The sequence below is a fragment of the Mytilus galloprovincialis genome, chromosome 13 (genome assembly GCF_965363235.1).
Source record: "Mytilus galloprovincialis chromosome 13, xbMytGall1.hap1.1, whole genome shotgun sequence".
In the NCBI taxonomy this organism is placed as follows: domain Eukaryota; kingdom Metazoa; phylum Mollusca; class Bivalvia; order Mytilida; family Mytilidae; genus Mytilus; species Mytilus galloprovincialis.
Window position 1 is genome coordinate 48,140,840 of NC_134850.1, and position 27,972 is coordinate 48,168,811.

The 27,972-nt window shown below is 31.5% G+C and overlaps 1 protein-coding gene across 2 annotated transcripts; it reads right to left on the bottom strand.

Moving 5' to 3' along the window:
* Positions 1–391: 391 nt before the first annotated feature.
* On the bottom strand, positions 392–27,972 carry LOC143057586 (solute carrier family 2, facilitated glucose transporter member 3-like). 2 transcript variants are annotated; one of them, XR_012972743.1, is made up of 13 exons: positions 27,790–27,972; positions 21,909–22,007; positions 20,959–21,119; positions 19,680–19,804; positions 17,244–17,414; positions 15,912–16,019; positions 11,827–11,915; positions 11,288–11,386; positions 8,220–8,432; positions 5,268–5,343; positions 3,917–4,044; positions 1,679–2,759; positions 392–1,619 (listed from the first exon to the last, which is right to left on the bottom strand). XR_012972743.1 is itself a non-coding variant. In XM_076230909.1 (12 exons), exons 1-12 carry the CDS (start codon positions 27,925–27,927, stop codon positions 2,538–2,540), a joined length of 1,629 nt encoding a protein of 542 aa, XP_076087024.1. In that variant the 5' UTR covers positions 27,928–27,972; the 3' UTR covers positions 392–2,537. The 2 variants fall into 2 exon arrangements, 1 of the variants encoding a protein (XP_076087024.1); XM_076230909.1 differs by having other exon boundaries at positions 392–2,759.

The window sequence follows — 27,972 nt, forward strand, 5'->3', positions numbered from 1 at the left end:
TATATCAATTGGTCTCTGGTGGAGAGTAGTCTCATTAAATGACAATCATACCATACATGTATCTTCTTTTTTTATTTTATATATAAGATATGTATAAACAGTCATGGAAATGTCATCAGTAAAGCAAATGCTGTTTTGAGCATAATTAAAGGTTTAATCATATAAATAAACAGTAAAATGAAAGAAAATATCAGTAAATTGAACCTCAACCGTAAACAAGAAAAAAAATATATAATTGCATATGTGTTTTTTTTCTTTTTCAAAACAACTAAGGAGACATAATAGAAAACAAATTAAACACTTGTAGTGCAATTACCAATTTAAAATAACCATTTATTCCTAATTCAAAACACATAAACAACTATAACTCAAATAATTCAAGCCCATTCGGTGTCCGATTTTCTCCCATACGAGGGCTTGAACTCCTTATGAACATTGGCCACATTGCCTGCTCTCTGTGAGATAGAGCCAATCGGCGGCGATCAGGATAATGAGTCTGTGCAACTGTCTTGTAATTGTCTTACCAAACACGTGTGTTCAATTAACACAAATTCGATAATAATTAATTAACATCAATTAACATCAGTTTACAGCATTTAACATCAATTAACATCCGGAACTCCTCCTTCTTTAGCTGCCAACTTAGTAAAAAATTCCCATATTGCATAGCGGTGTGAATTTTCCGGTTGACAGTCTTTATCGAGGAAGACGTTCAGGCGTTAATGTAGCCTTCGTAGATCAGCGGAATATAACGACTGAATTATTCGGGTTAAAACGACTAAGAGAATTCTTAATTTTGACAAGGGAGGTAACATGTAAACATTTTTTTATTTCAAGGAAACTTTCTTACATTATTTGTATTAGTAAAGAAATTAAAAGATATACTAATTTGGTTTCTATTTCCAGGAGTTAACATGTCTCCTCAAAAGAAATTGCTGTGATATAATAACATAAGCAATGTGAAATATAAATTTACAGGAAAGTGCATTAATTTCAAAAGTTTTCTATTTATCAAAAAAAAATATTGTATAAGAACATAATTCCAAAACATCTGATGAATAAGTATAGTGACTATTTTCTTACATTTTATAAAAAAAAATCTTTCCAATGAATATAATATTGTATGTCTCCCATAAAAATAATAACTTCACAATAAAATGCCCACAGATATAACAACCATATAATTGAGGTAATATGTAAATCAATACCTGCTTATGTTTACTTCATTCCAATGGTTACCAGTAAGGTCAATAATTTCACTCATCTTTCATTGGTATTATTTGCATCATATTCAAATAAAAGTGATGTTGGGTATATGTCAATGAGACAGCAATCAAACAACACATAACAATACATCAAGTGTTCAAAATACTGTCTGATACATTTTTTGTAGTTTAATAAACAAACTTGTGACATTGCCTGAAATATATAAACATATTACAAAACAAGAATGTGTCCAAAGTACACGGATGCCCCACTCGCACTATCCTTTTCCATGTTCCATGGACCGTGAAATTGGGTAATTATCTAATTTGGCATTAAAATTATAAAGATCATATCATAAGCAACAAGTGTACTAAGTTTCAAGTTGATTGGACTTCAGCTTCATCAAAAACTACCTTGACCAAAAACTTTAACCTGAAACTCCCACTTTCATTTTCACTTTTTCATTTTTTACCTTGACCAAAAACTTTAACCTGGACGGACGAACAGAACCACAGACGGACGGACGAACGAACGGAGCCACAGACCAGAAAACATAATGCCCCTCTACTATCGTAGGTGGGGCATGATAATCTCCCCTAAAAAGCTAATGTTTTAACCCAAAACCATGAAAAGCATTTTGTAATAAAAAAAAATACAATAAAAATACAAATACAAATACTAATATCATGATTAGTTCTAGATAATTTTGCATTTAGATAGACTATTTAAATATATTCTGATTAATTTAGACCAATGCAAAAGCATTTCAAACTATTCCAAAATTGAATACGGCTAATATTACATTTGTACTGAATTTATTTGCATGCAGTATTTCTATTCGTGTTAATTATACTAATGTTATTAACTGAATCTTTCCGCAGCCTAGTTTTTAGGCTATTTGTTAGTACACGTAATCAATCATTAGAGATTCTTCTCTAATTATGAAAATAGATTCTGGTTCTATAGTAAAGGTTCTGTCTAAGAATGCAATATGGATTTATTCTTTATACAAACTTGGCGATGCTATGGATAGATTTTGGACAAACCGAAAAGAAATCGTAATTAACTAACTGCATGGCTATACATTTAGATATTTCCACCATTTATTGAAATTAATTAAGAAACAAGAAAATTAAACAAAAAAAATAATCATTACTAAAATAACTAAGCATAAAGAATAAAATGCTCTAAACATACTGTGAAAAACCATTTAGGAGCCCAAACCTTGACAAAAAAACTGCTAAAACAATTCAGATAACCACACCAATAAAAATTAATAACATTTGAAATTTAATTGTTTTATGGTATAGCTATAACTAAACTTTTCAGTCCTATGTGACTGAAGGTTCATCTGTTGGTATTAGGGTATATCTAGTTTTACCCCTACGTTGAACTGTTCCATCCTCTGATGAGTCATTTATTGGCTGTTGAAACATCAGCCTAATTTCTTCAATACTCCTTCCTTTGGTCTCTGGTACTTTAAAGAATGTAAACAACCAGAAGAAAAACAGAAGACACACAAAAGGCACAAAAGATAACTGTTTCAGATGTGTCTGAAAGGAAAAAGATAATAATTTCATACAATTTCAAAGTTTACAAAATTTTGCGGTATTTTTGCAAGCACTGTTTTTTGCTCTAGAAAAAGGTCCTATCTTTTTTAATATGGCATATGATGATGAGCTTATAAACTTTGTCTCTTTTTGTTCGCATGATTCTTGTACTTACATTATTGTGAAGAAGTAATGAACATGAATCTAGAATACAAGGATATAGTTTCTTGTAGTATACAGCCATATGGTCATTTACAATAATGCTTATTTATTATTAGATTGTTGACTTTTCAAACTTATAAAATATGCACAAGAAGGAAATATATCTGATTTCTTGTGAAAATAAAAGATTGAACCTAATAACTGATTTGTGTATTTAATTACCATAAGTTCATTAGCTATTTATCATTATGTTTATGGTAGAACTGCATCTTTGAAATCTTTTAAACCTTACAAGACCAAGTTATGGTCTAATTGTAAAAGATCTGTTACCCCTGGGGTTTTTTTTATTTCTTGTGCTGTTGTGTCTTTTTTGTTATTTCCCAAAGGCGAAGAAGACATTTAGAGTTTGTCTGAGTGTGCAGCTGACACCTTTTATTGTTAAAAGAAAATACCATTATTTACTGCAGTATACAATGTTTATTCATTAGCTGAGGATACAAAAATATGGTATTCTTTAAGGATGTTCACTCATAATGCTTTGGAATTTTTTTTCGATTTTTGGAATCCTCTGGTTTTATCCATTTGAATGCCTTAAAAAATATTGCCCATTGAACCCCATTTTTCTTTTTATAAATCTTTTAAATGTATAAGTATAAGTCATCTGTAAAAGTCTTATAAAATCTTTGTTATTTTTTAATAGTTTTTGAGACCGTAAACTTGTCAATGATAAAGCTAAGAAAAATCAAGAGAGAAAATATTTTTTTGCCAAAATTACAATGGCTAATATCTCAAAAACAAGTACTTGACCTATATTTTTTTTTGTTCCTTTCATAATCCTCTATCAATATATTCTAGTGTTATGAAAAGCTTGTCATTTGAAACTGAGTAGCGAACCTCCTTAAAGACAGTACCAAATGTACATTTTTTAGGAGACATTAGATTTTATTTTCTTCTATATGATACATAATTTCGTAAACTAGCTTCAAAATGACACTTACATTCATTTCAGGATAACCTAATGCCACACAAAAATTGGCAAACCAGTTGGTTAGAACAGCCAAACTAACAGCTGCTGACCTTGATTGCTGGTCAAATAATTCTGCTACAATAAACCATGGAATTGAACCTGTGTGAAAAAGACAAATATTGGTTAATTACTATAATAAACTGAAGGATTAATTAACTTCTAATTGGATATGTGTATATACATGCGTACATGCATGTATATTATTTTAGAAAGCTGAATTCACATACGTTTTGCTGTGTAAAATTGCGGCCAATTTGTTACAATAATTTATCCTTGTATTACCATATTGATGTCATGGTTACATTGTAGATTGATTTATTACCGTGGGCACCAATTTTCTTGGATTGATAGAAAACTGTTTTACTTTTTGTATATATTTTATTTTGTGTTTGAAAGTAACAAATTGCATATAGGCCTATAGAAACATTGTAATTGATAAATCAATTAAATTCTTGGTTCACCTGTTTCCATGAAATCCACCAAAACTGGTACCAATGAAATCCACCAAAACTGTTACCCCATGAATATTTTTAAATCCACAGTATTACAAAATAATACTTGTATTGTAAGCCTACTTATATTGTGGATATTATTTTACTTTTCAGAAATTTTTAGCCCTGTGGAACTGAGTTTTCAGTGATAGTGCCAGCTTTTTTAAACAAAGTTAATGAATTCATAAAAAAACATGATCCATAATTGACAAAATTGTGACAAATAATATTGCTGTATTTTATTTTTACTTGTAATCTGTATTGGACATGAAATTAATTTTTTTCAAAGTAATATATTTAGTTTGTTTGATATATTCATCTAATGCTTATATAATCGCATGTGCATTCATTATAAGATGTGTATGCTGCATTAACATGGTGACAACATTTTGCACAGGATACTGTCTTTTTAGACATAAAAAAGCTTTTGTCTAATTTTCATAAATTTCCATAAAGGATTGACCAAATTGTTGATTATACAATTCAGAATGATTGTCTTGCGATTTCTTCCACAACAAAATATTACAGGCTCATTTTGTTGCAGGCTGAAAAACAAACCCATTGTCACAGTAGATAGGCGTTTCTTGTTTTTATATAGATTAGACCGTTGGTTTTCCCGTTTGGATGGTTTTACATTACTAATTTTTGGGGCTCTTTATAGCTTGCTGTTCAGTGTGAGCTAAGGCTCCGTGTTGAAGGCCGTACCTTGACTTATAACGGTTTACTTTTATAAATTGTTATTTGGATAGAGAGTTGTCTCATTGGCACTCATACCACATCTTTCTATATCTAATAACCCTTGACATTGTCTTAAGAATCTTAGCATCTTACCAGGTCCAGTGGCAAAGAATATAATATACAGCACAACAGCTACGATACAGAGATAGGATAACCACTTATGGTTGGACTGTAAAAAACAAAATAATAAATAAGTCACCATATTATTAACAATGTATTTTGCATCATTTTAGAACATACTCACCCCTTCTCGTCCAATGAAAAGGTCAGTTTTTGTCCCTCTAATTTTCATAGTACATGGTTTTTTTATGCACTATGAAATGCTATACATGAATGACTTTTCATTGTCAGTTAATTATGAAATTGAACTCTTAATAACTGCACTAATGAAGTGTACAATCCCCTGTGGAATTTTCCCTGGGAAAAGAGCCTTCTGATTAAAGATGAAAGAGCAAAGACTAAAACAAAACATTTTGAATTTTGCAAATTTTCTAATGGTACTCATATATAGAAAACAATGGGTAAGGATGTACGTAAAATAATATTTTTTTAATATATACTGGGCATTTGAGGGATTTTTTTTTCTTTCAAGAAAACATTTCCAGACTGCTGATATATAAAGCAAAGGATTTTTTTTTCGGAGAAACACAATACATATAAAATTATCATTAAAAAGAAAGCAGTTGAATGGTCTGAAATTTAAATGCTTATACAGAGTTTTATGTTTATAAAAAAACAAGAGGCTGTCACAACGACAGCAAACCGGATTTATTAACATTTATTTGTGTCCTGGCAATATCACAAGAACCATTACTGATGAATGGTGAAAGTGAAAATCGTCAATATCAAATTTGACCTCCATTTTGTCATCAGTATCAACATATTAAAATTTGAAAAGCTTAGATTGAATGATTCATGAGTAAATGCAACAACGTGAATGGAAACGCCATTTTACAATCTTTCAAGAACCATAACTCCTGAACGGTAAAAGTCAAAATCGTCATTATTGAACTTGACCTCTATTTTGTCATCAGTAACAACATATTAAAATTAGGGAAGCTTTGGTAGAACAGTTCATGCGTAAATGCACGGACACGACTGGAAACTCCATTTTTTAATATTTCAAGAACCATAACTCCTGAACGGTAAAAGTCAAAATCGTCATTATTGAACTTGACCTCCATTTTGTCATCAGTAACAACATATTAAAATTTGGGAAGCTTTGGTAGAACAGTTCATGCGTAAATGCACGGACACGACTGGAAACTCCATTTTTCAATCTTTCAAGAACCATAACTCCTGAACGGTAAAAGTCAAAATCGCCATTATTGAACTTGACCTTCATTTAGTTGTCAGTAACAACATATTAAAATTTTAAAAGCTTTGGTTGAACGATTCATGAGTTAATGCACGGACAACATTTGATTGCCGCCTGCCTGCCCGCCCGACCGCCCGCCCGACCGCCCGCCCGCCCGACTGCCCGCCCGCCGTACATCCCCAATTCAATAACCGACATTTTTGTCACAAAAATCCGGTTAAAAATCAAAATTTCAAAAAGGGGATTTATATAACATTGTGTTGCTTTTTAAAATAAAAAAAAATCTTAAGATATATATAAGTATTAAATTTTACCTGAAGCAGAAGAAAAACAATTTATCCATTCGGTCCTCATAAACTATGTCAGTGCTATTTCATTCCATCCATTAAAATGATAATTACCTATGTTTTACATTAAGTTCATTAAGATTATAAAAAGTGAACTCTTATATTAAGGTTTGAATATTACTATTAGAAAGGCTAATTTTGTATGGTCACTCGAAAGTGTGAATATGTTCTAAATTGGTCAGACAATACTTGGTCATGTTTTTTAAAGATTTAAGCCCTCGGCTTCGCCTTGGGCTTTAATCTTCATAAAACATGACCAAGTATTGTCTAACCTATAAGTAATGTCATGTTAAATTTGTTTGAATCTGATGCTTTCTTAAATTATTTTCTTATAAATGGTGTTGTAGATGTGATATTATAACTGCTAATCAAAGTGCTGGTAAGCACTGAATGGTAAAGATTGCTTCAATTTATCAGTGGAAGTAAAATTAATTATTGCATTGGTTGTAGTTGATTTAACAGCAATTCTAGACAAAGGAGGATAACTCCAAATTTTTCAGATGATTTTAAAAATGACATCAACAGATATTAGATTCCTGCACCTAGCAAAAGATTTATAATTTTCTTGACAAGTGTAACATCAGTTGGTGCATTTCTATCAATAAAGCTGCTTTCTTACTTTAATACTATAATTACTTACTTAAAGAGTTTTCAAAGTTAATCATGTGTATTAATTAGTTTACTAAGATAAGAAATGCTGCAGGAAGTTTTAACAGTAAAAAATCCTTTTTTTGGGGTAAAATCATGTTTAATACTAGATCTACAGTGGCGGATCCAGAAATTTTCATAAGTGGGGGCCCACTGACTGACCTAAGAGGGGGCCCACTCCAGTCACGCTTCAGTGATTCCCTATATAAGCAACCAATTTTTTTCCCAAAAAGGGGGGCCCGGGCCCCCTGGGCCTCCCCCCTAAATCCGCCTATGATCTAATGATATTGTTTTTTCTGCATTATTTATCCAACAAAAAACATCTCCATAGTTTACACTGCTAATGGTGTCAATTAATATAGTTTGACTTTCTTGAACAGAAGAATTAGATTTTGTGAATTGATGGCTACCATTTTATTTTTTTAATTCAATACTCTGAAGCTTCATCTTGTGACTTGCGATTGATTTTTTAAGATACTTAAATAAGAGTTATTTTTGGACTGACAGAATACAGAATAATTGGCCAATACTACAGAAATATGGGCCTAATCAATAAAGAATAGTGAAAAATAAGCCAAAAATCTAAAATAGAGAATAATGGACAAAATTCATTAAAAAATTAATAGAGAGCAATGGCTTTACAGTTTACGAATACAGAATTGAAGGACTCTCAATCCAGACCCGCTGTAATGAAAAAAAATGAAATGATCTACACCAATGTCTACAACTTACTTGATATTCTAAACCTATTGTAAGCACCACAGAACCTACAAACATTCCACCTAAACCAATCAAATGTAGAGTTCTCCTTCCAGCCCTATCCATAATCAGGGCTGATACAAATGTCATGGCAACATTAACTCCTCCCACTCCAACTGTTGCATACTGGGCATTTGCTTTAGAAAGGCCTGCTCCTTCAAAAATCTCAGTGGAGTAATATATCACCTACAAATAAAACACAGAGTTGGGTAATGCCTCAACTACAACAAATAAGTTCTGATTGTAATAAAATAATTGTTTTATTATTTGCTATATACTTTATTTTACTGACTGTGAGTTTAAAGGTTAACTGCAATTCAGAATGATAGCACTTTTTTAAACTACAATTTCTGTAACATGTTTACGATTACTCTAATCAACCTAAAGAAAAATTATTGTTAAGTACATATTAAACTAAGATAGAATCATCTACATTTTTTAGATCACATTATCTTCATCTCATGTTGATAATTGGCATGTTGCTTTACATTCTGTTTATCTATAACGGGTAGAGGTGGCAATAAGCTATGAACGTACAGATTGTTTAAAGAAAATTTTGAACCAGAGGAATACTGAACTAGAGGCTCTAAAGAGCCTGTGTCGCTCACCTTGGTCTATGTGAATATTAAACAAAGGAAGAAGATGGATTCATGACAAAATTGTGTTTTGGTGATGATAATGTGTTTGTACATCTTACTTTACTGAACATTCTTGCTGCTTACAATTATCTCTATCTATAATGAACTTGGCCAAGTAGTTTCAGTAAAAAATGTTTGTAAAAATTTACAAATTTTATGAAAATTGTTAAAAATTGACTATAAAGGACAATAACTCCTTAGGGGGTCAATTGACCATTTCAGTCATGTTGACTTATTTGTAAATCTTACTTTGCTGTACATTATTGCTGTTTAAAGTTTATCTCTATCTATAATAATATTCAAGATAATAACCCAAAACAGTAAAATTTCCTTAAAATTACCAATTTAGGGGCAGCAACCCAACAACGGGTTGTCCGATTCATCTGAAAATTTCAGGGCAGATAGATTTTGACCTGATAAACAATTTAAACCATGTCAGATTTGCTCTAAATGCTTTGGTTTTTGAGTTATAAGCCAAAAACTGCATTTTACCCCTATGTTCTATTTTTAGCCATGGCGGCCATCTTGGTTGGTTGGCCGGGTCACGACACACACATTTTTTATAAACAAGTTACCCCTATGATGATTGTGGCCAAGTTTAGATTAATTTGGCCCAGTAGTTTCAGAGAAGAAGATTTTTGTAAAAGATTACTAAGATTTACGAAAAAATGGTTAAAAATTGACTATAAAGGGCAATAACTCCTTCAGGGGTCAACTGACCATTTTGGTCATGCTGACTTATTTGTACATCTTACTTTGCTGAACATTATTGCTGTTTACAGTTTATCTCTATCTATAATAATATTCAAGATAATAACCAATAACAGCACAATTTCCTTAAAATTACCAATTCAGGGGCAGCAACCCAACAACAGGTTGTCCGATTCATCTGAAAATTTCAGGACAGATAGATCTTGACCTGATAAACACTTTTACCACCTGTCAGATTTGCTCTAAATGTTTTGGTTTTTGAGTTATAAGCCAAAAACTGCATTTTACCCCTATGTTCAATTTTTAGCCATGGCGGCCGTCTTGGTTGGTTGGCCGGGTCACGCCACACATTTTTTAAACTAGATATCCCAAAGATGATTGTGGCCAAGTTTGGATTAATTTGGCCCAGTAGTTTCAGAGGAGAAGATTTTTGTAAAAGATTACTAAGATTTACGAAAAATGGTTAAAAATTGACTTTAAAGGTCAATAACTCCTAAAGGGGTCAACTGACCATTTTGGTCATGTTGACTTATTTGTAAATCTTACTTTGCTGAACATTATTGCTTTTTACAGTTTATCTCTATCTATAATAATATTCAAGACAATAGCCAAAAACAGCAAAAATTCCCTAAAATTACCAGTTCAGGGGCAGCAACCCAATAACGGGTTGTCCGATTCATCCGAAAATTTCAGGGCAGATAGATCTTGACCTGATAAACAATTTTACCCCATGTCAGATTTGCTCTAAATGCTTTGGTTTTTGAGTTATAAGCCAAAAACTGCATTTTACCCCTATGTTTTATTTTTAGCCATGGCGGCCATCTTGGTTGGTTGGCCGGGTCACGCCACACATTTTTTAAACTAAATACCCCAATGATGATTGTGGCCAAGCTTGGTTTAATTTGGCCCAGTAGTTTCAGAGGAGAAGATTTTTGTAAAAGTTAACGACGGACGACGGACGACGGACGACGACGACGCCGGACGCCAAGTGATGGGAATAGCTCACTTGGCCCTTTAACCTTCAGTCACAGAAGTTCTTTTGCAGAGTGTGCCATATATGTGACGGTTCTATTGAAGACTAAGCTCATGTTATATCAAGATGTCCCCATTATGAGGATTTTGGAAACCAATTATACTGTTGCTGAAACTTTTAATGAAAATTTTAATACTTTAGACGTAACAATAAGTTAGTGTTATTATTCTCAAATGTAAATATGATACCTGTGTGTGCAAAAAAATGTTATTTGATTTTCAAAAGGTGTAGAAATTTTATATATTGTGAATAGTACTTTATAACATACTGTTTAGTGAATAATATCTATGCATTTTAATGGTCTCTTATAATTCTGTATAAGATGGCTCACAATTTATTAAGTATTGTTTCACAATGTATGAATATTGATTGTACTTGTTGAGAGATGAGACTTGATTAAAACATTGAATTAAATATATTATAATCAACTTTTAAGTACTGTAAATTTTAGAAATTATTGCATGCATTTATTATTGCGATTTTGTCATTTAAGAGTTAAATGCAATTTTAATTTTTACAATTATGAGAAAAATCCTTTAAATTCATATAAAATATTTCAAAATGCGAGTTTAAATTATTGCATTTAGAACTCTGTCGCATTTTTCGCAATAATAAAAACCTTGCAAAAATTTGTGAATTTACAGTATATAAGTACTTACAGCATTTATACCACCCCATTGTTGGGAAAGCTGCATCACCAAACCAATTATCAATGGTGTCAATAATTCTTTATGATGAAATAGATCTGTGATGGAGAACTGAAAATAAATCACACTCAAACATTAGTCAAAAAGTCTTCATATAAATGCTATTGAATACACATTTTTATTTAGTGGCCAACTGAAGTCCGCCTCTGGGTGTTTCTAATTTATTCCCTGTATTGAAAACCCACTGGTGGGGCTGTTTTCTTCTCTTTGGTCGGGTTGTTATCTCTTTGGCACATTTCCCATTTCCATTCTCAGGATTTCTTGTGTAAATTGCTCTTTTGAAAACAAGAGAGAAGAAAATGTTTATTTATTTCTTCTATGTAAATTAGATGTAATCCTCCTATATCTATAGGGTTAATGTCCCTTTGACATGGCAGATATGAGAGGTTTTCATCTGATACAATCAATATAACTAATGTTGCAATTTACATGATTCATCCCATTAAAGTCAAGTACAAAATATGTAGCACCTAAATATTATAAAAGCTCACTTTTTTAGATTTTCTCATTCTTTCACCTTCTTTTCTCATTTCTTCTATTTCATCAGATACATCTACTTTATTTCTTAACCATTTCAATGCTGAAATAAAACAATGCAATTTGTATAAGTAAAACAGACTGCTGAGACAAACTATATACTCTACACATAAAACTGAACCATAAGTAATAACAAACCTCAACAACAAATTAAATTAGAATTCTCATCTTCAATTCACCACTTTACATTAGAGTTCCTGAAGTGTGGGAAGGGGACGTCAATGTTTTTTGCATTTTTAGCAAAAATCTAACTTAACAATTCCGCATTTTCTTGCATTACTTTTCCTAAATAAATAGGCAAACGAAAGACTCATACATTAAAAATTGCAGAAACATAAATAACCTTTAAAAAAATCAATGTAAAAACAATGTGGAAAAGAGTACTAAAAAAATGCAGATACGCAAAATGTTGGTGGGAAGACATGGTCTTATCCTCAGCAAAGTAAAACCAAATATAAAAAAGAAGATGTGGTATGATTGCCAATGAGACAACCATCCACAAGAGACCAAAATGCCACAGAAATTAACAAGTATAGGTCACTGTATGGCCTTCAACAATGAGCAAAGCCCATACCTCATAGTCAGCTATAAAAGGCCCTGAAAAGACAATGTAAAACAATTCAAATGAGAAAACTAACAGCCTTATTTAGAGTTTAAATTGGTATTTGATGCTTCCCTGATAAGTATGTGGCATGAAGTGTTAATGTAAAGACTGTTCATATTGGAGTAAGAATAATATGACGGGTTAGGATGCAATATCTTGATATCATGCAGGTATCTTGGATATCTAACTTGAAATAACAGATAATGTAAGAAATACCATTGAATTTAATTTGTTTACAAGAAACATTCTATTTATTGATGAGATACTGATACCAGTAAAGTCAATTTTCTTTAAGTATATATTTAAAGTCTGTGGTATCTTTGCCCAAAACGAAGAGTTGGTGAAGGCAAAGGTGAAATTGTCTCTTTTGTCATGTATTTTTGTTTCATAATTTTTTTTTTGTACCAATCAATTTAATATAAAAGGACAATTAAGGGGGGTTGGGGAGTTGGAGGGGTCCTGATTCCGAAATCCTGGGCTCTAAAACATGAAATCCTGAGTTTTAGAATTTAAAGAATTTCAAATCCCGACATCCTGAAAAAACGGGACTCATCGTCAGCTGTCTGAAGTGTTAATTGCTGTAAACCAGGATTCGTTGGCGAAAGGGTTAAGTGAATTGAAATGAATTACATAGTTAGAAGAAATTGTGGTATGAGCACCAATAAGACAACCTACTCTCCATCCAAGTCACAATTTGTAAAAGTAAACCTTTATAGTTCAAAGTACGGTCTTCAATATGGAGCCTTGGCTAGCACCAAACAATAAGCTATAAAAGGCATTTTTATAGGACTGCAAAAAAAATTTTGGGATCGTATAATGGTATTGTCTTCTTCATCCCCAGACACATTGGTATGTGGACAATAACTTAAGTTTAAGTGAATGGATATCTATGAAGGAAGATTCAATACCACAAAAGGTAGGTTGGGATTGATTTTGGGGATGAGAGTCCCAACAGTTTAGGAATTGGGGGGCCCAAAAGGGGCCCAAAACAAGCATTTTCTATTGGTCTGAAATTGTACCACAATGTTTACTACTACAATTAGAAGGTTAGGATTCATGTGAGGGGTTATGGGGCCAACAGTCTAAGAATTAAGGGGCAAAAAGGGACCAAAAACAAGCATTATTCTAGTTTCCAGACAATAACTTGTGTGTCAGTGTATGAATCTCTATGACATTGTACTACAAGGTTTCTTGAAACAAAGGAAAGGCTGGGATTGAGATTTGGGGTTATTGCTCCAAGGTGGATTTCAAAAAGTTGGGGGGCGGGGAATTTTTTTCCCCAATTCTTTTTAGGGATTCATATTTTTTCCCAAATTTTTCAAATTTCGAATTTTTGAAAAGTTTCAAAAGATCTTCAATTGCACAGTATTGTGCAAATAATTGTAAGATTTTTTACCATATTTATTTTGTGTCAGAAACCTATATTATGTCAAAAATTTGACCACAATCCACAATTTAGACAGTATCAAGCTTGAATTTTGTGTCCAAATTTGCCCCAACTGTTCAGGGTTCACCCTCTGGGGTTGTATCAGGCTACGCTCAGCAAAGCATTTTATTATTATTAATATATTTCATTAAATTAATTTCATATGAAATTAAGAAAATTGCTAATCAAAGTTCTCATATTAGAGGTGAAAAAATGCAAATTACTAATAAGGAACCTGCAAAATATTTGTTATTGTTGAAATTTTAGATAGACAATTAATTGTCGTTGGAAAATATTCATTTATAACTTCCATAACAGTTTTGTCAACATTATTCAAATTTAAATGATTATTCAGTGAACTATGTTAATATGTTGGACTTAATGGTCTGAACATGTTTTAATCACTTTTAAAAATAATTTGTTCTCACTCAAGTTAGCACACAATTTTTGATGAACATAAAATCAATACTACTTTACGACTGATGGAAGTTCACTTATTGATCCATATTTTATTGTTTTAATGTGTACATATTATAATGGACTAAACTGTATATTGGAAGATTCCATTATAATTTTAATTTTTTAATACCAACATTTTGTAAATGGACTAAACCATTCAGATTTCTTAGTCCATATTTTAATAACTACACATTATAATGGACTGAACTATAAGGGATGAAACCATATTAGGTCTTATTTCAATACTAACATAATCAGATTGTTAATAGATTGAACTGGAATGGGATACACTATTAGGGGTGAGGGAGGGGGCAGGACCTTTTTCGGGATGTCATGATCAGGATCTGGTGTTTTTAAGATTTGGATTTCAGATTGATCCATTCTGTATCCGGGAATTCTTTTTTTCGAATTTCCCCTTAAAAACATGATAAGCAAAATAATGGGATAGAAAAATACAAAGTAGCCCAAAGAACAAATTCCACATTTAAAAAGTATATATATATTAACCAAGATAAAAATGCACTAAAATTAACAATCAAAGTATAAAGACTGTTGCCCTCCTTCATTAGTACAGATTCTTAACACATAAACAAGATTTAATAACATCAAAATAAGCAAATATTGTCAGATGTTCTGATTTAAAAAAAAAACCATGTTAATGTAGTATATAGGTATAGGCAATAAGAAATAATTTTAAAAATGCTTTGACTAGATAAACATTTTATAATGATACATTTTATCTAATTAATGAATCCTTGTTTAACTGCTTCCCAAATTATTGAATTATTAATTGTCCTTTTATATTAAATTGATTGGTACAAAATAAAAATCCCGCTCAAAACATTGCTAATACGAGTTACTTTTTTATGTTGAAAACCTGTGTGAAAGTGTAAATATGGAGCTTCTGTTTGTTGAAAACCGTGTCAAAATTAAATGAAATTCATAGAATTTACGAGGATTTGAAATAAGGGAACATTTTTTATTGAAAGAATATGGAAGAATTGAAGCCAGAGTAGTATACTTTTTTTACATAAATTGTTGTTTATGTACAAAACACTTAGAATGGACATGGGTCAGTGTAAGGAAATTGTACAGCCTCATTAAATTTTTCAAACTTTGCCTGTTTTGGGTTAAAAAAAAATACAATTTTTGGTCAAACAGTAGAATTTTGAGAATTTCATCTAAATAATGCTGAAAATTGGAAAATTTTTACTGTTATGAAGTAAAAATTATCAAAACATTAAACAAAAATGTGAACACGGTGTTAGATAATGAAATAAAGACATTAATGTCTACAGACAAGTTTTTATTGATACTTATTATGAAGATCTCCCACTTGAGTCATAGTAGCCATCGTCTCAGAGTAGCTATTGGCGAAAGGGTTAATAACAAATAGTGCTCATATATAATTACTGGGATTTTTTTTCTTATCAACATCTTTGACTGCTTAATACAGGTTTGACTGTATATCATGGATTAAAGCTGTTTAAAGTTTGTTGATGAAGTCGATACAACGCTCATGTGATAGAGAGAAGAGAAAAAAGACTTACCTTTCTCAGCAGATTCTTCATCACTTTTTAACAACATGAGATATCTTGGACTTTCTGGACACCAAATTAAAGTACATAGCTGGAAACACATAGGCACAATAGTCATACCTACAAATGTAACAATGTCACTAATGTACTCATTTAGAATATCAAGTATATTACTTTATAAATTTGACCAGACTTAATGTGGCTAAAAGACATAACTGTAATCACATGTGAACAAAAGCAATACCTTCAAAATACAATACATGTACTGTCATTAATATACAAAGTGGTAATCACAAGTGTATCATTTTATAAATTGACCAGACTTGGTGAGGATATAAAAATAATTGTAAGTTATTTTTTTTAAGAAAAGGTTATACTTTGCAAATTACTATCTTATTTTCTGATCAACTTAATTTTATTTTCTGATCAACTTAATAGTATTCCAATATATCTAGCAATGTTTTTCTATTTAAAAAAAATTTGAACTAGTGAATAATTGTTTACCATTTATTAATAAATTTTCTTTATAATATACACATTTGACAAATTTATTGTGATATTTGTACAAACAAACAAATGAGATATGTGATTATAAATACTTATGCCTAAATGGGAAATAACTCTAACACATCTCATTTTTTTTCCATGGGAGATAATTAAAGTAAAAAAAAATCTCTGTAGTTATAAAACTAATACAAGGTTCATTATACTTCAGAATCTGAGTTGAAGAAACTTCACTTTTTATCTTAAAATTGTAAGACTTCAGAGAAAAGTCCACCTGTGGTAAAAGTTTCCCTGCTTCAAGATCACTTTTCTTGCAACAATATTGCTTTATGTATAATATTTGTTTGATAATTTTTGTTTGATATAAATCTAATCTATTTTTTTCTTTTTTCATTTTTCACATAACTAAAATATATTTGCGACATTCAAATCACCAATTGATGCCGTAGGAGCTTAAAATACAATATTGTTATCTCCATTCTAATGAAACTGACAGAACACACCGTTAAAACGTACATTTAAAATCTGTCATATGTTGTTTGCGCTTGCGCTTGCGTCATTTTCATAGCACCAATTGTGAATTGATGCCACAAATATTTTGGACGTTGTCAAATCAAAATGAACGTTATAGACCATGTTGCATTAGAATGTATAATTTCATGCACCTGAAGTGCTTTTCTGTATTTATCTTTACAAAGAAGGCTCAAAACATTAACATTCAATACCAGGGCGGCGTAAATATGCCGAAACATTAGGAACTATGATAATTGCTATTTATCTTAAATTAAGGAGATTGACCAAACAAAAGTATTACATATATAGTACATTGTACATACTGACCTACAGCATATTTCCAATAATTGGCTGTCCCTAGTATAAACTGTAATCCTAGTATTTCAGATATCATTACTCCAAAGGTTATAGCTAGTTGGTTGAACACGCCAGCAAATCCTCGGAGAGATATTGGTGCAATCTCAGACAGGTACAGGGGTGCGGCTCCAGTAAATATACCTACAAAGAAACATTTAATGTCATAATTTTAAATTAAAACTTAAAGTATTGTAAATATTGTTAAATTCAGAAATTATTATGATGGTTTTATTAATGTAAAACATCTGACTGTATAATGTAATAATAAAAAAAAATGCTTTCAAATTTGCAGTAGTGATTTTCCTTCATATAATTTTGGCAATCACATAAATCACATTTCAATTTTTTGCCAGTGGTGAATGATTTGTGATAATAAATAAATGCAAAAAAGGCAAATGTAGCCTGTCAAAAACTGTCAAAATAAAATTATGAAAACTAAAAAAAATGCTTTATAAATTTAGCTTAACTTAGCAGGATCATTCAGGCCAACAATTTTTAAAAAACAATAGATGTATTATAAGTATTACATACATGTGGAGCTGTATGACCATAAGGGACCTACATAACATGCATGTAAACAGAATAATCAAGTACATGTGGAGCTGTATGACCATAAGGGACCTACATAACATGCATGTAAACAGAATAATCAAATACATGTGGAGCTGTATGACCATAAGGGACCTACATAACATGCATGTAAACAGAATAATCAAGTACATGTGGAGCTGTATGACCATAAGGGACCTACATAACATGCATGTAAACAGAATAATCAAGTACATGTGGAGCTGTATGACCATAAGGGACCTACATAACATGCATGTAAACAGAATAATCAAGTACATGTGGAGCTGTATGACCATAAGGGACCTACATAACATGCATGTAAACAGAATAATCAAGTACATGTGGAGCTGTATGACCATAAGGGACCTACATAACATGCATGTAAACAGAATAATCAAGTACATGTGGAGCTGTATGACCATAAGGGACCTACATAACATGCATGTAAACAGAATAATCAAGTACATGTGGAGCTGTATGACCATAAGGGACCTACATAACATGCATGTAAACAGAATAATCAAGTACATGTGGAGCTGTATGACCATAAGGGACCTACATAACATGCATGTAAACAGAATAATTAAGTACATGTGGAGCTGTATGACCATAAGGGACCTACATAACATGCATGTAAACAGAATAATCAAGTACATGTGGAGCTGTATGACCATAAGGGACCTACATAACAAGCATGTAAACAGAATAATCAAGAACATGTGGAGCTGTATGACAATAAGGGACCTACATAACATGCATGTAAACAGAATAATCAAGTACATGTGGAGCTGTATGACCATAAGGGACCTACATAACATGCATGTAAACAGAATAATCAAGTACATGTGGAGCTGTATGACGATAAGGGACCTACATAACATGCATGTAAACAGAATAATCAAGTACATGTGGAGCTGTATGACCATAAGGGACCTACATAACATGCATGTAACCAGAATTATCAAATTCAGTGGAGGTTTTGATAGATTTTGTCCTAACCGATTCCTTGTTATTACCTTAGACGTATTTTGCCAAGGCATTTGTGGGGCATCCGGGGTGACCCTTTCCAATTTAAAACACACAGATATTTAAAAAGGGATATTTGATACATAGTAAAAATACACTTTTTATACTTTGAGGACTGAGCAAATCAGGTGAATGTGTGAGTTGGTATGTTTTATTTTGTATGATGTTTAGGAAAGGTTAACTTTCTGGTAATAAGACCCGTCATAGCCTGGCTGGGGAATTGGGTAGGCAAATGCTCACATTAATCTGTACCGATACAGGCTCCAAATGCTTCCTTTTACGCCATAACTTATGGTGGTGATCCTTATAAAGGATGCTTATACAGAGACAAGAAGAAGGAGGTCAAATTTGCCTGAAGTTATTAGAACATTGTTTTTTAACAATTTCTAAATTCATCAAAATAGAATACAAGAAAGAAAAAGCAGGAATAAAGTTTTAACTTAATCACTTGTAATATGGAGGATATTAAACATTCTATAGATCTACATAAACCAAACACAACACTAAGTGATTGAGGTATTCATATTAAAAGAATGTGTCTTATTGGGATTCATAGGAATTGCAGGTTCTTCATTTATTGCAAAAATAAGTTCAACATTTGTTTTTCTTTCTTAAACAGAAACCTCATTGTGTTAACTTTAAAAATTTATAAATTTCATAAATATCAAATTTACCCAAATATCTTTAATATTATTAATATTTTTTATATTCACTCCAAATTTTTAGTTTATAGACAGAGATGACAGAGTTATTTCCTGCAATGATAGTAAAGTTTGAATCACAAATGGTCATATATATTACAAACTATACCTGCACATATTCCAATCACAAGTCTACCCACTATCAACATCTCATAAGACTTGGCATTGTCAGAAAATAGCATTAATAATCCTCCTAATAGATTTAAGAAATTATTCCTCAGTAATGTCCCCTTTCTGAAACAAAATAATCATAGACTGTCAATTTTCATCAGATTATACTATTTATCTTACATGTATTTTACATACTACATGAATTTTAATCATATTAATGATTACATCAAAACATTTTGGATAGTTAATCTTTTTAAATTAGAAAGAATATTGGATATTTTGGACTAATTACATTTAAAGCTAGCTATTTAGTCTGATTTTTTTTATTTGAATATCACTGATGCACCTTTTGTAGAAAGCATCTGGCCTGCAAAATTATAAGCCAAGTATCTATGATGAGTTTTTTCCTAGAAGCAAGAGAGAAGTGACCAAAAGTGACAATAAGGCCATGCTTTATTGTTATAAAGTGGATTCTTTTTAATAATAGCGTGACATCCATTTTCACTGAACTAGTTCACATTTTTTTGCCTTATAGGTGTAGTATATCTGGGTGTATTTGAGACCCATTGGTGGCCTTGTGCTGTTTTCTGCTCTTTGGTCGGGCTGTTGTCTTTTTGACACATTCCCAATTTCCATTCTCAGTTTTATAAATTATATTACTGGGTACCAACTTTAGGTGGATCAAGAAAAATCTTATTACATGTTTTAGGGATACTTAGTTTTTCATGCTTTTTTATCAAATTCAATATAGAAGCCTAATGGGGAGTTTTGTTTTTCACTTGACTTTCATATTAATCTTTTTGTTTAAGTACGCATGCAATGTCTATGACTTAAGAGTATTTTGTGTGAAAAGAGTGGCTGATGTTTAATTGCTTATGGTAGCTAGGATTGAAAAATTATTTATTGTATTCATTTTTCATCCGATTTGATTAACTGTACAATTTAGAGAAAAAAGGCAATTAAACTTTTTTTATTGGACCTAGAAACAATGATATATGTCTGATCTCTTCTGGATATCTTCGAAGCCAACCCTACATTATAGGTAATCAAAACAAATTTGAAGTATAAATACAAAGTTGTGAGGTCTTATTTCAAATGAATCAACCTTTACTTTGCAGTAGTCACAGGTCATTATATTATCTGACTTCAATCATGATGGCTTCAATCTCTTTGGTATTAGAATTTTAATTTACATGCTTAAGCAATTACACCCTAGCATTGAAAAAATACCATTTACATCTGCATCAAATCAATTTTAAGAACACTACATTAATTACCTTCCATATTTATTACAGAAGTATCCAGCACTGAAACCACCAATCATTCCCCCCAGAGCAAAGGCTGCCACAGTAAAACTCCATAGTAAAGTCATTGTACTCTGTGTCATGGCTTTACCATCTCGATTTACATAAGTCCTGTTATAAAAATCTTTAATAACCTATAAATATAAAAATGTTATTTTACCTTAACAAAATAGACAGTATAAAAACCAGGAGATGTGGTAAGATTACCAATAAGGCAACTTTATAACAGAGACCAAATAATGCAGTTTATTTTTTAATAAATCAGTAGTTTAACATGTGTTCCTTATTGAGGGGCCTGATGGGTTATTTTCGTTCTTTGTGATCAGCACATTTTCGCTATCATGATCTGTTTTTCTACAGATTTTTTTTTTTTATATATTTTCGTGATCTGTGATCTAACACAATGCAAAAGCAATCAAACTATGTAATGAAGCAGAAAAGACTTCAAGAAATGTTCATTTAAAGACTGTTGACATTTTTTGTATTGATAGGCAGATCCAGGGGGAGCCTGAGGGCCCATGCCCCCTACCCCCGATAGGTCAAGCAGTGCCCCCTTACAAAATGTTCAAGTGGTATTGGCTTGTGTGAAGTGAAAGAAGAAGCCAAGAATGTTTGGTGAGTAGTTGTCTCTGTGGCAATCATACTATACCTCTTTATTTTGTTACAGTGACATATAATCTTAAGTTATTAGGGTTAGATTTTTTAAATGTTACATGTAAATGTATTTATATATGGTATATTTAGACTCATCATTCTGTATAGTCTTGTATGCAGACTTTGCTTAAACCAACTTCAAAAGTCACAGAATGACGCAAAGCATTAGGACATTATTATAGGCAGTCAATAATGACAAATGAATAATAAATCCTAGATTTTATTTGGACAATAAATAAATCCTTAGTATATAAAAGCTGTATACTAACCCCTTCAGCAGTATTCACTACACCAGTGTTGTAACCAAATGTAAAGGAGGCTCCAAGGACGCATGATGCTATAGAAAATGCCAACCTTCCGTTAAAACCCTAAAAACAGATTTGTCATCATGATTATACATATATAAATATATTAGAAATAGTTTAAAGGAAATCACAATCTGAAAGCAGTCTGTTATTTTGCATATGAAACAGAAACTATCTTTTTATATGTATAATTTTAGGGCTATCCATGGATCATATTTCAAATGAGGTTTTGATAATGTAATTCATTGTGATATATTAGTACATATGTAAGAATTTTTTTGTTTTCTGCTATGTATCGATCTGATAAGTTCAGTTTTTTCAACTGATTTTTATAGTTTGTTCTTATGCTGTGCTGTAACACCACTGTCATGAGTTATGGGATTAAGGTTTGAGCGCATGTTAACAACGCCACATTATTTATGTCCCTATCCCAAGTCAGGAGCCTGTTATTCAGTGGCTGTGGTTGGTTCATGTCTGTCATATATTTTTCGTAAATTGTCTGTTATAAATCATTTTTGTAAATTGGGCTGCTAGTTTTCTCAATTGAATAGCTTCATATTTTTCATGTCAGGGCATTTTACACCGACTATAAAGATACAGGTTTTTCTCATTGTTGAAGGCTGTACAGTTGAATTGCCTATCATTGCTTACATCCACTTCTTTTGAACTTTGGTGGATAGTTGTCTCATTGGCAGTCATACCAAATCTCCTTATTTCTAAAATGATGAAGGGGGATCAAAATTGCTAGAAATAAAAATTTTAAAAAAAAGTTTGTTACAGAAATGATTTTTCTCGCTAAAAATTAATAAGTAGTTTATTTTCATCCCTCACCAATATCAAGATTCATTATGCAGAGGGCTCTTTAAAAAAATGTGGAAGAAGATGATGCAATCCAATTAATTTAAGTCATATGACATGTATGAAACGAGTGTGTGGTGAAAAATAATGTTTATCCAACTCTTGAACCAATGCAAGTATATATCATAAACTTAGTCCTCTGTGCACGATTTTTATACGACCGCAAAAATTGAAAATATTTTGGTCATAAATTGGTATCACATTGGCGTTGGGGTCGTCGTCGGTGTCCAAATACTGTTGGTTTTCGCACTATAACTTTAGTATAAGTGAATAGAAATCTATGAAATTTAAACACAAGGTTTATGACCATTAAAGGAAGGTTGGGGTTGATTTTGGAAGTTTTGGTCCCAACAGTTTGGGAATAAGGGTCCAAAAAGGACCCAAATAAGCATTTTCTTGGTTTTCGCACTATAACTTTAGTTAAAGTAAATAGAAATCTATGAAAGGTTGACACAAGGTTTATGACCACTAAAGGAAGGTTGGGATTGATTTTGGGAGTTTTCGTCCCAACAATTTAGGAATTAGGGGCCAAAAAAGGACCCAAATAAGCATTATTCTTGGTTTTCGCACAATAACTATAGTATAAGTAAATAGAAATCAATCAAATTTAAACACAAGGTTTATGAACACAAAAGGAAGGTTGGGATTGATTTTGGGAGTTAAAGTCCCAACAGTTTAGGAATTAGGGGCCAATAAGGGTCCGAAATAAGCATTTTTCTTGGTTTTCGCACCATAACTTAAGGTGGTCCAAAGGGTCCAAAATTAAAAAATTGAATAATTGGGGTTCTTTGATATGCCAAATCTGTGTATGTGGATTCTTAATGTTTGGTCCCATTTTCAAATTGGTCTAAATAAAGGTCCAAAGGGTCCAAAATTAAACTAAGTTTGATTTTAACAAAAATTGAATTCTTGGGGTTCTTTGATATGCTGAGCCTAAACATGTACTTAGATTTTTGATTATTTGCCCAGTTTTCAAGTTGGTCCAAATTGGGGTCCAAAATTAAACTTTTGTTTGAAATTCAACAAAAATTGAATTCTTGGGGTTTTTTGATATGCTGAATCTAAACATGTACTTAGATTTTTTATTATGAGCCCAGTTTTCAAGTTGGTCCAAATTGGGGTCAAAAATTAAACTTTGTTTGATATCAACAAAAATTGAATCCTTGGGGTTCTTTGATATGCTGAATCTAAACCTGTATTTAGATTTTTGATTATAGGCCCAGTTTTCAAGTTGGTCCAAATTTGCCATCCAAAATTAAACTTTGGTTGATTTCAACAAAAATTGTATATATGGGGTTCTTTGATATATGCTTAATCTAACCATGTATTTAGATTTTTGATGTTTGGGCAGGTTATCAGATTGGTCCACATTGAGGTCTAAAGGGTTCAAAATTGAACTTTATTTGATTTCTTCAAAAATTGAATTCTTGGGGTTCTTTGATATACTGAATCTAACCATGTATTTAGATTTAGGATATTGGACCATAATAGGTAATGTCCAATTTAAAATTTAAAGTTTTAGTTCTTAGACCACATTCATTATGTGTCAGAAACCTGTGTTGTGTCAACTATTTAATCACAATCCAAATTCAGAGCTGTATCAAGCTTGAATGTTGTGTCCATACTTTCCCCAATGTTCAGTGTTCGAACTCTACATTCGTACATGTATAAAGCTGGGCCCTGTGGAGCATCTGGTTTCATTTTTTACGCAAATATATCGTATAATTGTCAAATTTTTTTCTCTCTGTCTGTTATGATTTAACAAATATGGCTGCTCATTAAATGCCATGTTTTAAAGCCGAAGTTTAGCGATTGTCGCCTTAGAGTAAACAAATAACAAAAAGCATGGGCATTGAGCACGTGTTAAACATGTACAATCAGATAATTGTTTATTTTAATGACAGATCCATGCGTATTCCGATCACTGGATTTTTACAAGGAGTGTTACGCTCTGCAGGTCACTATGCATATGGAAAATATGTCCTCGAATTGCTTCCTGGAAGGCGGAAGTAAGCAATTAAAAATAAATTAAAAAGTAAACTTCTTCTAAATGTGGACAAATTGAAGAATTTTCCTCAGAAAAAAGTATATGTACATAAGTTGTATAGTAAAAACTATCCATTTAGTTATAAAAAACATGTGCATATTTTTTTTTAATTTGAGGTTTCTTATGACTTTAAAGTATGCAGACACAATACATGTATACATGCTTATTAATTGCATACAAATATGTTCACTAGACTACAGTTGCAGAAAAGTAGCAGGTGAAGAAACATTGTCCTATGCCTTCTCATGAAAAATGTTTTAAGAATGACAAAAATTTAACTGCATATAACACAAACATTTGACAATTTTTTTTGTTTTTTCAGGTCATAAAACTTGTGAGTGTGATAATTCTTTTCAAACTCAGAAATCAACCAATCAAAATACTGGATTTGGTGCTTTGAGCAAAAATTTTGTGTTCCAATTGAAAGGCTAAGACTTTATTCCTGATGTATTGGAATGATGTCTTGGAATAAATAATGAATATTCTTTGGAACTTGGTCTTTCTTTTTGTTTTCTAAATTCATTCAACGAGCAATTTTACAGATTCAAATATCTTTAAATTGAACATATTTAAGATTATTTTTCTAAATGTAAATAAGAGACCACTATGTTACATGGTTAAAGGGGCACTAGCTACAAGATATATATAAAAAAAATATGTTTTTTTTGTTCAATCATTAATGAAAGTAAAATAGTGAAATAATAATTTGCTTTTAGTAGCAAGTACGATTTAATTTTGTCAAATTAGCTAAGAAACATTGATAATAAATTATTCCCTTGCAAGTGAATAATTCAACCTCATTCGATCAGTATTCATGTTAACTTTAATTCTAACCCCTTATATTTCATTGAATTAAGCAACATTAATGATAGATTACACATGAATTGTGCATGTTCAGTTATTAAAGGGATAAGAATGTCACAGGTGCAAACAATGATTTTCATATATATATTTTACCTATAATATGAAATTAAACAGACCTGGAAAAATCTAATTGCACATGTTCGCTATCTATTTATATAGGTTTGTATTCATGTTTATATCTCTTAAATGACTGTCGGCAGTCTTCTGAGGTCTAATCAATAGTAAATTAGATGGAATCTATCTTCTAAAATACACAAAAAACAAAGATACATATAATCGAGCACAAGCCTTGTAAAAACTTTTTATAATTTGGACCTCCCATCAATGCCCATACATTTTAGTATATTATAAATCAAATATGAGAACTTTGGTCAAATTGGTGAAAATGAATTTGACAATTATGTCCCTTTAACCATGCTCAAGGAGTTCTTGGTGGCTGAGTGGTCAAAGTGGTTACTATTGTAATCACAAGTCAGTCAACACTGAGGTTGTGCTCAGTGTGGGCGACTTCGACTCCCATCTAAAATGAGTAGGGTTGTCAGTAAATTCCCTATTGAAGGTCGTTGGTTTTCACAGTGCACTCCAACTTACTCCACCAAAAAACACTAGCATGACTGGCTGCCATTTAAGGTGGTACCCAACACTTTCACTAAAATTAATTTGGCTCGTTTAATTTTCATAAAATTTTGACAAAGTATTTACTTTGACACTTTGACGAAAATATAAAAATTTCAAAAAATTTGAACCAACCATTTTGTCAAAAATATTACACTGGTTATATAGCAATTTGACAAACACTAATTTTGATCATTGAGAAGCTTAATATTCCCTTAACAACAAAACGTAATTAAAACGTTAAGCTGATTTTACAGAGTTATGTCCCTGTAGTGTTAGGTACTACCTTAATAGCCAAAAGATGGCGTTAAAACAACAACAATCAATTAAACATTACATCCTTAGATTATTAAATGTTTTTTCAAGTGTAATTATTTATCTTAATTTCAAAAAACATTATTTAGATTTATTCAGCAATAAATCTTTAAGGTGGTACCTAACATTACAGGGAGATAACTCTGTAAAATCAGATAAACGTTTTAATTACATTGTGTTGTTAACGGAATATTAAGCTTCTCAATGATCAAAATAAGTGTCTGCAAACTGCTATAATTTTTGATAAAACAGTTTGTTCAATTTTATTTAAATTTTTATATTTTTGTCAAAGGGTCAAAGTAAATACTTTGTCAAAATTTTATGAAAATTAAACGAGCCAAATTAATTTTAGTTAAAGTGTTGGGTACCACCTTAAGGTTCATCATAACAAACGAACAAATATGGCTGTATTTACATGCCAAAGAAAAACTACTCAGAGTACAGACTTCCCTGTGAACATGGTGAAGTTGGAAAAGTTTTAATGCCTGGCATCCATTAGATATATTAATTTAAAATGCATTTTGTGATTCAGAAAGTTTAAATCTCTTTTGGACTTTGATGGGCATTTTTTTTTTCCTTCGTCCTAAAGTGTGAAAATTAACTAAGTTGTGGTACAAATTTGAGATGCTCCCTCAGGTAAAAAACCTGTTTGTAGTATTGTTTTGATTGTCCTTTTAAAATTGACATGAACAAGGGCATCTTCACAAATACAGGTGAGTTAAAGAGTTTATCTGAGTCAGGGAGTGGACAGTATCAAAGTAATTCAGGTGTTTGTTTATTTTTACAACTTCTGCAGAAACGAAAAAAAAATCCCATCAAAAATCAAGAAAGATTTTATCTTTCTTAAATACAAAATGCATTTAACTTTAATATATATAGTGGATGCTAGGCCTTAAAACTTTCCAAACAGCACAGGTAAGTCTGCACACAGAGCAATTTTTGAGGTGAAAATACGGCCATATTTGTCCATTTGTTATGATGAACCTTAAAGAGTGCGAAAATGTAGGTTGGGAACGTGTTTGAGAGAACCTGGACAATTTCTTTGTCGTGTTTTTGTTTAATCTGAGATTACTATAACACATATGGTATATAGTGCATGCTTATATATGTTACATTTAGTCTCATGTTTAATCTTATTTTTTTTACACTTGAAGTTTCTTCATCCATAATGACCACTGCGTCAATGCGTTCTTCTCGACTTGATTCAAGAATTGCAATGCGTGTTAATTTGCTTTGATCAATAGACACATCTCTTTTATCGGTTAATAAACATTTCTTCTCCATATGTAAATAAATTGTGATTCATCCATTTTGTGTTGTTAGTCACAT